Source organism: Tenrec ecaudatus, chromosome 1 (assembly GCF_050624435.1).
Source record: "Tenrec ecaudatus isolate mTenEca1 chromosome 1, mTenEca1.hap1, whole genome shotgun sequence".
NCBI lineage: Eukaryota > Metazoa > Chordata > Mammalia > Afrosoricida > Tenrecidae > Tenrec > Tenrec ecaudatus.
This window is the reverse complement of record NC_134530.1, coordinates 199,779,367-199,792,420: the sequence shown is the minus strand read 5'-3', so window position 1 is coordinate 199,792,420 and position 13,054 is coordinate 199,779,367. Positions and strand designations below refer to the sequence as shown.

Here is a 13,054-nt window from a genome sequence, read left to right as displayed (position 1 = left end):
CACAAAGAGAAACGAGACTGATCCTGCTTCATTGGGTGCACAATGTCGGAGCAGACATAAAAAAAGATGTGTGGTCATAATTATAAGAAGCAATATTTACTAAGACTCCTCCAGGTTCAATTCCAACAAATCACAATAGAGGATTGTAAACACAATTCTTCATGGGTTACCGTATACACTCAAATATAAGCCAACCTGAATTTCCAGAGGCACCTAACTTTACCACAAAAACTGTATTAAAAATGTGCTGAAAACTTGGCTTATACACGAGTATGTACGGTAATCAGGAAAAGTATGTGGCAAGGTAGCTTTTAGCAATGTCTCATGTAGTAACCAAGGAGGCTTTTGAATGGGGTCTGGACAAATGACGAAATCAACTTAGCTTAATTGCAATGCATGCGTGCTGTTAGGAGCCACCCGGTTAGTTTTGATTCATACCAATCCTACAAATCTGACGCACAGCAGAAGTAAACACTGTCCAGTCCTGAGCCATCTTCCTCATCGGTGCTGTTTGAACCACAGCAGTAGCCACTGTGTTGATCCATCTTGCTAAACGGTCTCTCTCTGGTCCACTGGCTCTCCACTCACAGTCACATGCTGAGTGGCTTTCCACCTGAAGGCTCACCTTCGGGCACTGTATCAGACATGCTTCATTGCCATTTGAAAAGAAGTTTCAGTGGTTCATTTTTCAGAAATGAAACCACCTCTTCCTCCTGTTAAGTCTCCAGGCTCTGCTTCAGCTTTTTTTACTATGAGTGACCCTGTTAGGTCTGATGTCAGAGTTTCTGGTATCACAGCAGTATACAAGCACCACAGTAATGACAAGCAAATAAGTGGTGATCAAAAGCCAAAACTGATGTTAGAAGCAGAGATATAGAGCCCTGACTGCCAAATTGCACAGGCTGTACTTGAATCAGTAGATAAAGAAAATGAGTTTTTGAACAAAAAGATTCAAATGAAACAACTGAATTTGGTATTAGGAGATTAACTTGATGGATTGTTCAGATGCACTGAAGACAGGGAGATGAAATAGAAAAGTATCACAAGGGTGCAAGTATTAAGGAGTCATGTTAGATCAGAAGTTCTGCACGCAGTACGAAGGAAGACAGAGAACCTGCAGAAGTAGCTATGGGTCGAGAATACTCTGTGGTACTGCTGAAGTACTAACAACCAGAACAATGATCATGTTCTCCTGATGATCACAGCACACAGGGAGTATGCTTCCGAAAAGGGCATACATCCAGAATCTGGAACCAAGCTAGCATCGTTGAAGTTTGTGTGAAATATCAGGAATATTAACAATAAAACAACAGCACCAGTAAATATTATTATATACTAACTCCCAAGTCCTGCTCTAAACAGTAAGGAGCCCTAATGGTGCTGCTGGATAAGCGACGGCCTGCTAATTGCAAGGTAGGTGGTTTAAATCCACCAGATGCTCAACAAAAGAAGAATGAGGCTGCTTCCATAAAGAAAGCAGCCTTGGGAATTCTATGCAGGGTTGCTGTCAGGATTGACACCATGGCAGTGGTTTGAGTTTCTAAACTGTTTTACATATATTTTCTCCTTGCAGTAACCCGATGCATTTTGACTCATAGAAGCTTACCTAGGGTTTCTGAGACTACTTAGCTTTCCATAAGCAGACAAGCCTTATCTTTTGCCTGTTCAACAGCTGGTGGATTTGAACCACCAACTCTGTGGTTCACAGCCAACACCAGCCCCCAATACCACCAGGGCTCTTTAAAGGGCGCAGTCTCTTCATTTGGAAAATGGATCATTATCTCTTTGAGTAGGTAGTGTTGATTCCCTCTATTTCAGAGTAGGAGACTGAGGGGCAGGGTAACATGCTCCAGGTCGGGACACTAGGAAGTGGCAGAGGTCCAACTGGCAAGCGAGCACGCCGACTCCAACGTCCATGTTCCTCACCAGTACACAAACTCTCTCTACACACAGCAGACGAGGTTACTACCCACCCAGAGATGGTTTGCAAAGGTCACCAACAGGATCGAATCGCAGCCATCAGGCTACATCTCGTTACAGGAATGTAACTATAACGACAGCCATGGAAAAACTGGAAAACTACCTACTTGTGTCTCAGTATTTTGAGATACCTGTAACTGCTTGACATATAAACAAAAAGGAATCTGCAAAAAGTTTAGAAAAAGCAATTAAAGAACAAAAAATTCCCTGTATAAAGGAAAGGTGCCCTGATTATAGGCAGTGCTGGGTTAAGGATATTTGATTTGTAGAACCTATACTTTAAAACGATTGGAAAAATGCTACATGCAACTAATTCTTCACCCCTTCTCCTGCCGCATGTCGGCTTTAAGCACTGAAAAGGCTCTTGCACTAACCAAAAAAAGAGCAAAAAGAACCCCACTGCCACGGAGTCGATTCCAACACACGGTGACCCTACCCTAGGTTTCCAAGACTGTAAATCTTGACAGGAGCAGACAGCCCCATCTTTCTCTCACAGAATGAGTGGGTTCTAACTGCTGGCCTCGTGATTAGCAGCTCAGGGAGGACCCTACCATGCCACCAAAGCTCCTATCTTGTACCACAGTAAAATAATAAGCATCTGCACCTGTACTGACTGACCCAAACGACTCTTAAACAACATTTAGAAACACATCTCATTCCTAAACTGGGATGCTTGCATTTGGTAAATACAGCTCTAGGGTTAGAGAGGAGGGTATTGTTAAGCTTGAGGTCACTCTCAGTACTGAGTTAGAACATTTCTGATAGTAATGCGCTTTGCAATACTTACGATACTTACGATCCCTTAGGAGTTACTCAGGAGCCCTGGTGTCGGGCTGCTACCCGCTGGGCTGCTAACCAAAGGTCAGCGGTTTGAAACTACTAGCTTGCTTCTTGGGAGAAAGATGGGGCTTTCTACTCCCATAAAGAGTTCGAGTCTCTGAAACCCACAGGGGCAGTTCTACCCTGCCCCTAAGGTCAGCGCCACTTAGTGGCCGTGGGCCTGAAGTGTTGTCTTAAGGGTTCACTCAACGGGACCACTTGAGTTCAGTGGAAGCTATTGACCTCGATGTAAATAAGTGGCATTCTCTTAGGCTGATTCCAAGTGTACTTACTATGAGTCTGATAGATTTTTAGCAAACCAGTAAAATAAAATCCCTAAAGTTGCAGATTCAGGGCCCAGGTATTGTACCAATGACACCCAACCATGGTGGGAAAATGCGAAGCTGCTAGGCAGTTTCTCTCCCTAATATATTTATTTGAGCCTTCAATTAAAGATTGCTCATAATGTGTTAATCCTTGTTCAATATGGGAACATGCTAAAAAAACAAACCATAAACAGAGCCAAGTAATCGTATAAGCAAATGGGTAGCTACTCGTGAAACTGGTCAACAACGGCTGCCAACATGAGGGGAACAAAGTGGCTGAGAAAAGGGACAGATACAAGAATCTTCATTGTCTTTTTACATCTTTCAATTAGTTCTAAACAATGGGCTACATATATTTTTAAACAATGTTTAAAATTGTGTAGCTGGGGAAAGAGGAATGATGAATCAGAAAATGAATGAGGCCCTCCATGCAGACTGCAGTATGGGGGTTACGAGAGGTGGAGAGAACAAAGGAGCAGTCCAGGGTTCTCTAAGGCTTGCTTTAAACCCTTCCCCCGAGGACGGGCTGCTAGGTTGGAACTGCTGACCTTGCATCTGAAGTTCAACAAGTAAACCACTGTACCACTACACAGAAACAATTGAGACACAAACCAAAATCATTGCCAATGAGTCGATTCCAAGTCATGGCAATCCCCATGACACAGACCCCCCCCTCGTATGCTTTCCCAGGCTTTCAAGTGTGTGGAGGCAGACTGCTGTATCTTTCTCCCACTGGGAGCATGGGGCTGGCTTCAAACGGTCCCTTTAGTAGATGACCTCTTTAACCGCTGCCCTGCAGGGCTCACAAAAGAAATACAGCCAGATCACTCAACTATCTTTAACAGAATCATTTAGTAATACGAAAAACAATACTGTTTTGATATACTTCTCCAAACAGCATCTATTTATTAGGAATCAATGTACCAGTAGGACGTAGGGGGCTGCAGCTGCACGAGCTAGGGGAGCTAGAGTAGATCTATGAGACGCAGTGCTGGCTGAGCAGCATGGTCTAGACTGCCCACTACCACCACACAGCCCCCCTGCAGGGGAGGGGCAGGCCCTGGACTTCAGGCAGTACACAGAGAGGTGTGGCTGGCCAGCAGTGGGGAGAGAATCCCAGGTGGATTCAAACCCCCTTTGCCACTTACTGACCAGCTGCCCCCCCCACCCCGAGTTCTTATCAGTGTTTGTGCTGGGTCTGTAAGGTCTGGTGCTCAGTCTGTTATCTTCCCTTTCTCCTATTTGATTCGTTTACAAGGGATTACAGCCTGGGGGAGTGAATTAGACATCAGAAACAGCAACTAATCCATTTAGCGATCTACCTTGTTCTTAATAGAACTCTGCTGCTAATTCATTTAATGATACTGGGATTGTTACTGAGTGCATTTATGGGGATTAGTCTGTAACAATAGATATAGGTGAGTGTGCTGTTTACAACCCAGAAAATGTGTATGTGTCACACACACACATATTTAAAATGTCTAATATATTTAAAATCAAGTGTCTGAAAATATTTCTAAACCTTGCAATTTTAGTAGTTAATTGTTGCTAATAAGTATTGAATAAGCAAACCTTTTTATGTCTAACACCCCCTGCTGGAAATTAATGAAAACAAAGCAAAACAAAAACAGGTTCTAAGGAAACTGTTACAAGAGGTTGGATTAGTTTAAGTGTGGGGCCCTGGCCACTTAGGTGCAAACTGAGGAAAGGCTGTTCAGGGCTTTTACCAAGTACCCCCACAAATAAAAGGGGAATCACTGGTTTGGTCAATCATACGAATACTGTAGATTGAGAGCACTATAAACTTGTGAAGATGTCAGGGCTTTTTACAGCGAAGACTCCAGGGTCGAGACATCTTTCCTAACTTACTCCAGAGCAAATGCTAGACAACAGGTGAGCCATCCACATTTCTCATTCCTGCAGTTATAACAGAAAGAGTAAATTTATTGACGGGGAATACTTTTTAATCAAGTTTTTTTTCATTTTCTGAATCAAGCATTCTAAAAAAATTATACCGGTAATAATCGGTAATTTTTACTGGGTACTCTTGTTCGATTCCTCAAGTGGGAAATACCTCAATTCTAGGCTTCACACAAGAAAGAAATTCATGCTGAAGCTGGGTTTGTGATCCAAGTGAGTTTTTATAAATGATAGAAGTTTCAAGTTTTACAGTTAACTGAACTCAGGACCGCACCCTCGTGTGCCCTGGGGGTGCGCCCTGGGGGTGCGGGGAAGGGGAGGGAGAGAGACCACAATACGGCTGAGCAGAAGGAAGGGGAATACTTTGGAAAAGACGTCCTAAGAGTCTTTAGCTGGTCTGAAAAGCCTCACAAAACATGAAGTTGGACCTTATATTGGCTAATGATGGACTTCCCACTACAGGCTGGATTTCTGGTCCTCTGTAGTGGCCCGCCCCCTTCAGGTAGGCAAATTCTGGCACCGTAACAGTCCAATACACCACACCACATGCTACACTCTTGTCTCAGACCCAAAACTCAAGAGTCACTGCTGTTAATGTCACTCTGAAAGCCTTAGCCAGAGGAGCAACTAGGCTCCAGGACAGGCATGGCACGCTTTCAGCAGCCAACTCCATGCAGGGGTGTGCAAGCCCCGGTTACCGGTAAGCACATACGTCACAGAAAGGGGTTATCGAGGTGTATGTTCTTCAGAGGAAAGGATAACACCTCTGGTTCCAGGCTGAAAATTATTCATTTCTTTAGACATAACTTATATAACATGTTAAACAGTTTCAAAGCTAACTGTAAAATGAAGTCACCTGGAGTGTGGAAAAACACCTTTGAATAAGTTCCATTTCCAGAAATTCTTATCTAATAGCTTTAAGGTAGGCGTCCCCTTATAATTTTTAAGTTCTTAGGGGGTTATATAGCTAACATCAGAATTGAAAATCCCTTAGACCAGTTTGGTCTTCAGTCTTAAAACGGCATAGAATCACCGTAAGACTTTTAAAATGTAAAATATGGGGCCGTGCCTCTAGATAGAATTCCCGATTCAGTAGGTCTGGATAGAGTCCAAGAAAAGACCTGCATTTTAAACAAGTTTTCAGGTAGTGTTGGTGCTGGTGCTACTACAGATTATGGCCTTGGAACCTATGCCGCTTGCACATTAGAATCTGCTGGAGAAAAATTAACAAGCCAGATTGGCAGGCCCATTCCAGACCAATGAATTGTATCAGAATCTCTGGAAGGCATGTTTTAAAACTAAACATAGGGTGGGTTTCTTTATAAGAGAGTTTTACACAGCTAAATACATAGTGATTTTGCGAGAAAGTAGTACAGGTAAGCAGTATTTCCAAAGCTATTTTGAAGACAAACCCTCTGTCAAGGAACAAACCGTAGCTTACAGGACAAAGTAGCAACTGCTGTGAGTGGCCTAGGAGACACTGTCCCTCACCTTGTTCAAGATGCATCTCTGGCCAAACTTCCTAACTCAACTGCATCTGCAGCTATTAAAATGCTGAAAACTCGATCGCCCTGGTCTTTTTTAACACGACTGTACTATTTCTATGGGCACCCTGAAGCCAAATGTCACACCTTACTTATCTTTGAATTCCCTAGTGTTTAATATGGTGCTCAATAGTAGCTGGGTCTCAAGAAACATTTGTTGAGTAAATACACATTTATATTCATATTTTCTAGAGAAAAGGTAACTATAGCAACTATAGCTTTTATGCAACTGGAACTGAGCAGTGGTTTTTATATAGTAAATATCAGAGCTGAACAGCTCTCTCTCCTAATAACACTACCTTAAATTATAAAGGGATCATTTGCACTTAGAGATGACTATTTAACATGCTTCATGATATGTCATCTTTCAATTCATTAATAACTTCAAAGGGATAAAAGGCCTTTCAGAGTTTTTTGCCTTGGTGGTGCTGAGGGTTAAGTGCTGGGCTGCGAACCGCAGTGCGTAGTAAGGTCAAGGAAAATCCCTGGGTGGTATGAATGGTTTACGCTCAACTACTGATGAAAAGGCTGACATTCTCAACCCTCCCACAGCAGCACTGTGGAAGGCGGCGGCCCTTGGGATATGTGTCCCTGAAAAGCAGACACGGACACCCAGGAGCTCAGTGCTGCTCTCATGCGTGGCCACCACGGACTGCGACTGACTCGAGAGCAAGGAGCTTGGTTTTCAATAACGTGCAACTGTGCCTAAGAGAAAATCATTCGTGTTAACAAACAGTGACGTTTATTTGCTTTAAACGTCAATGAAAGTTACTTTCACATTTATTTGTTCAACAACTGATTACTGTCTATTACATGTCTATCACATGCCAGGCACCGTCAGGGAACTATAGTTACACAATAAAGGAAACAACATTCCTTGTGTGGCTTACAATCACGCATGTTTTTTCTAGGACAAAAGGCAAATTGGAAACATGTTTGTATTGCAGTTTAAACCAGAAAGTGATTATTGCAGGGAAGGAGGAAATACATGAATCTAAAAGGCGCTCCTTTATAAAAGTTGTTGGAAGATTTTCAGCAAGCTTAGAAAATAACAGGTACCGTAAATACTTGTGTGTAAGCCGAGCTTTTCAGCACATTTTTAATGCAGTGTTTGTGATAAAATTAGGTGTCTTGGATGATATTCATATCGGGTTATACTTAAGTACATATGGTAAATGAAAATTTCAAAATAATACAGTGTTTACCTTTGAATTCCTTCGAGAATATCCTTCACAGCTGCCATTAACTTTTGAAGACATATAAATGCTTCTTCAAATGATGCTATGTTTGATGTAGTCAGAGCTGAATTAGAGCCCAATCTTTGAAAAACATCTGTGCTAAAGTACAAAAAAAAAAACCGCAGTCATAGGTACACATACATATTTATTGAAATATACTGTATAATATTTGTACACTTCCATTGCCAGTTTATAAAATAAAGCAGGATTTATTTTAGTATGCTGATCCATTTAAATTAGAATAAAATAGAGTCCAGGTTCAGAGATATGCAAAGGATCAAAGTCAGAAACTCTTCAGGTCTAATATAAAATAAAATGTACTTTCAGAGCTGTCTAAATTACCTTTCACTCCAGGAAACCATAGGAGACAAGAGGGAAAGTAACAAAAATCAATTTACATTCAACTCAGTACTCCAGAATATGAAACAAACTAAAAACTAGACATTAAATCATTTGTTGAAACAGGAAGTTATAAACATGTATCCAATTTTCACCCTAGTAATTCTATGTCTAGAAATCTATTACAAGTTACTAATAATTATTCACATTACAGTAACCATTTCATAGCAACCTGCATGCTCAGGAATGTGCGGTTCCTGGTGTAGGGAGCCCAGAAACCCCAGGCAGCCTACTGCCTAACAGACTGCAACACTGCCCGGTCCGCACCGTGCTCCTGAGCTCTGCTGGGCTGCAGCCCACTGCTGCAGACCACTGACAGAACATTGGAACAATCGTTAAAATGATGTTCATGGCATCTACAATTAAAAAACAACAACAATGAAAAGACTGAAAACCTACACGACAAAAACCCACGGCCATAGACTCTATTTCAATTGGACAGAATAGAATGGCAAAGGGTTTTCCAAAGCTGTGATTGTGTACTGGAACAGACAGCCTCATCTTTTTCCTATGGGTTGCTTGGTGGACTTGAATGCCAAGCTTCTGGTTAGCAAATGCTCAGTCAAGCAGCCAAGTGCTTAACCAACTACACTATGTATGAGCATAAAATGTGAACCATGTTGACTATGGTTACCTTTAAGTGATAACATTTATTCTTAAACCATTATTTTCTTATTATGGTAAAATACACTTACCATTTTATAAACTTTAAAGCATGTGACTCAATGACATTCAGTTAGTATACAATGTTGAGAAACCGCCACTGTGTCGTTCCATTTCATTATCTCAAAAAGAAATTTCAGATTTCGTAAACAATGACCTTCTATTTTCCTCTCCCTCAAATTTTGGGCAACCTTAAATCTGCTTTCTGCCTCTGGATTTGTACATTCTGGACAGCTCATATAAATGGATTCAAACAATGTGTGATTTTTGTGTGTGTCTGGATTCATTCACTTAGCATATGATCACTGTTCATCCACATTATACCATGCACCTGTATTTCACTGTTTCATGCCTGTAGTGTGTAACATTTAAAGACATAACATTTTGTTTATCCCTCATCAACTATTGTGAACATGAATATCTACTTTCAATTCTTTCAGTATGTACTCAGGTGTGCAAATGAGGGGTTATACTAATTCTAAGCTTCATTTTTCAAAATACAACCAGACTGTACTCCACAACATCTGTGCCATTTTTTGTTTCCTACAAACAATCTATAAGTCTGCCAATGTCTTCACATTCTTATAGAAACTTACTATTAGTGGCATTCTAATGAAAATGAGTGTGATTCTTGTTTTTTATTCCCTTTCCTTAATGACTAGTTCCACTGTCAGTCTGCCAGTTTGTTGGCCTGTGGTGGCCTGTGTTGCTCTGATGCTGTTAGTTATGTCACTGGCACCTCAAAGACCATCAGGGTCACCTGGTGAACAGGTTTTAGTGGAGCTTCCAGACTAAGACAGAATAAAAAGGCCTGGTGATCTAATTATGACAACTAGTCAATGAAATGCCTATAGATTATAGCAACACTGGAAGATAAAGTATGGTGCCTACAACCACCAACTCATGCATCTTAACAATCATGAAGAATGGGCAGCAGTTCATTCTGTTTTACATGTATCATGTGAGCTGGAGCCATCTGAGCCACAAGAAAAAGTAACTAATGGCACTGAGAAGCTATTATTCATGAGTTTGCTGGCCATCTATATATTCCCTTTTAGAGAAATTCCTATCAAAATCCTTTGCCCACTTTGAGTTATTTCACATTTTGTTCTTGAGTTCTTTGTATACTCTGAATACTAGATATATGATTTACAAATACAGTGAAATGAGAGAATTCAATAGGGCTGTCTCGATATCCCAAGTCTTGTGAGTTTCTGCCTTTGACTAGATACAGTATTATCTTCTATCACTCATTTCAGTGGAAAATATTTGTTTTGAGCATAGATATGTATATTTCTATTCATGCCCCAGTTCTTATTTTTCTAAGATAGATACCTAGGGGCTGCTCAAAGAAGCACTGGTGGCATAGTGGTTACATGCTGGGCTGCAAGCCAAATGGTTAGCAGTTCAAAACCACCAACAGCTCTGAGGGAAAAAGACCAGGCTGTCTACTCCAGTAGGTATAGTCTTGGGAGGACGGGGTCCCTGTGAGTCAGCATTGGCTAGATGGCCCTGAGTTTTGAGTGGGATGACTGAATCAACTAATATTTCTATTTCAAACTCTTTAAGCGAGTGCGATACCATTTTCCACCGTGGTTACACCATTTAACAGTCCACAAGCAGTTTATGGAAGTACTTTTCTCTCCACACCCATGCCAGTATTTGATGTCTTCGTTCTATTGAACTGTGGCTGGGTATGATGGTACCTCTTTGTTGTTTTGCCTCGCATCGTCAAATGTCTGAAAATCACTATCACTTCCATGTGTTTCTTGGCTGGCTGAACGTCATTTGGTGCATGTCTGTTCTGTACATTTTGTTTTATTTCTTATGGTTTATGGCACATAATCCATATATCATATAATTCAATGGTTCAATATCAAGAAGATATACATGATTTATATAATTACCACCATCAATTTTCAAACATTTTCTCTTGAATTCATTGATATTAACTCCCCAATTTCCCCCCACTACCTCCTCGGCCACACTCCCAAGAAATCATTAATCCAGTTATGATCTCTATAAATTTTCCTATAAATTATAGATTCACCAATAACTAGATTTCATATATAGAAAAACATAACAAAACCCCTAATATAATAATAATAGTAATATATAATAAGAATAATAAGGGCTTTTGGGGGATAGAGGGAAGGAAGGAGGGAAAGGATAGAGGGGCGCTGATAGAGTTCAAAAAGAATGAAAATGTTTGGAAACTGATGTGGTAGCAACTGTGAAATTAGGCTTGACTCAATTGAACCATGTGTTATACATATCTGTAAGAACTCCCAGTAAAATGATCACTTAAAATAACAAAACAGGAAAAGTATCATTTAAGAGGTAGAAATTTTCAAAAATTAAAACTTTAAAATGGGTCCAAAGGGAGATCAAATGATAAGGTGTTAAATTTTAATATAAATAGACCTGCCATAATCCACTTTGCAATGTACTATTAGAATCCCTGGTCTATGATCGTTAAGTTTCTGTTTTTAAATTAAGTTGTTTGCCTTCAGTTCGTTACAGTATTGAAGTTTTCTATATATTTTACACATTAGTCCTTTTTCAGCTATGTCATTGCCAATTGTTTTTCTCCAATCTGAAAGTTCTTTCCAATTTCTTGGAGAATTCTCTTGATGCATACAATTGCTTAAGTTTTAAATCATCTGTTTCATCTACTTTACCTTCTGCTATTTGTGTTTTCTTGACAGCTTCACTAATCTACTTACACCATTAATTCTGTCCATCACTAATCCATTCTTAGTACTTAAGATCAATGTATGTTTGTTGAATAAATTACTGAATATTTAACACAATTGATCTTCTGGAGTTGCTCTTACCTTTTATATTCTTACCTTTTATATTCTAGAATACCTAATCCTCATTTTGATTGAAAAACTCAGGAATATCTCAAATGTTTTGATGTGTGGCCTTAGCACAATAAACTTAAAACCCCACCCTACACACACTAATCTGCTAACCACAAGGTCAGAGGTTCAAATCCATCAGTCGCTCGGTGGGAGAAAGCTGAGGTTACTTACTCCCATATATACTGAAAGTCTCAGAAACCAAAGGGCCAGCTCTCCTCTATGTTATAGGGTAGTTGTGAGTTGGGATTGATTCAGTGGGATTTTGGGTTTCCAAAAGACTGTCTGTTTACATGTCCATGCCTACATATATCAATGTTCGAAACAGTTTTAGGATAGATAAAACTATAATGGACAGCCGAGATGGTAATTCACTCAGGAGTGGACAGAGAACTATCCTTAAAGAACAAAGTAAAAAAGTGTCTGTAAACCAGATGAAAAATACATACAACAGTTCTGTCAACGGAGTCTCTGAAGCCAGGAATGAGAATGTCCTGGGTACCTTTACCTTCCTTTGATGATAAAATACAGGTTGTAAGAAACAGAAAGTTAAGTATAGTTAATTTCAAATATGAAACTTCACTTTTTCAGAAGTAGTTTCGAGTTAGTTTCATTCTCTGTAAACAACATTACAGAGCAATATAAAGGAACTGTCAGTGGTTGTGGTTATTAGTTGGCTCTGCCTCATAGGGATCTTACGTATAAGGAAACAAAGTCTTGCTGGTGCTATGGCAGCTTCAGGGCCAATGGTATGTTGTAAGTGTAATATGGTGGCTATTAGACCACTCCACCTCAATAAGGTTTCCCCTCATTTTTGCTGACCTTCTACTTTATCAAATACGATGCCCTTTATTTGTACAAGGAGTCCTGGAGGTGTCGTGGTTGGGTAACATTGGGCAGCTAAACAAAGCGAACAATTCGAAACTACCAGGCACTCTGAGGGAGAAAGACAGGGCTTTCTAGTCCCATAAAGAGTTACAGTGTTGGAAACCCAGTGGCAGACCTACCCTGTCTTAGAGGGAGGCTACGTATGAGTCAGCAATGACTAGATGGCAGTCGTTTGCTTTGTTTGAGTTACTTGTACAAGGGGGCTTTACTTGCGTGAGTGATACATGTGCAAAGGAAGACACTTCACTTGATCTTAGCCAAAAGGCCGAGAAGCAGTAACAATTTTTTAAAAATAAGTGCACTGCAGTCTTGGTATCCTGCTTCTAAGGAACACACTGGATGTATTTCTTCCAAGAGTGATTTGTCTATGCTAGCAGTTTGCACTACACTCAAAATTCTTTGCCAACACAATT

At 40.4% G+C, this 13,054-nt stretch overlaps 1 protein-coding gene across 1 annotated transcript in view; it reads right to left on the bottom strand.

The window, feature by feature from the left end:
- Positions 1 to 13,054, bottom strand: part of SWT1 (SWT1 RNA endoribonuclease homolog) — a 112,852-nt gene that overhangs the window by 21,595 nt on the left and 78,203 nt on the right. The window contains exon 17 of the mRNA XM_075528386.1: positions 7,795 to 7,926. Coding sequence (XP_075384501.1) covers positions 7,795 to 7,926 — 132 coding nt within the window. The remainder of the gene's footprint in view (positions 1 to 7,794; positions 7,927 to 13,054) is intronic.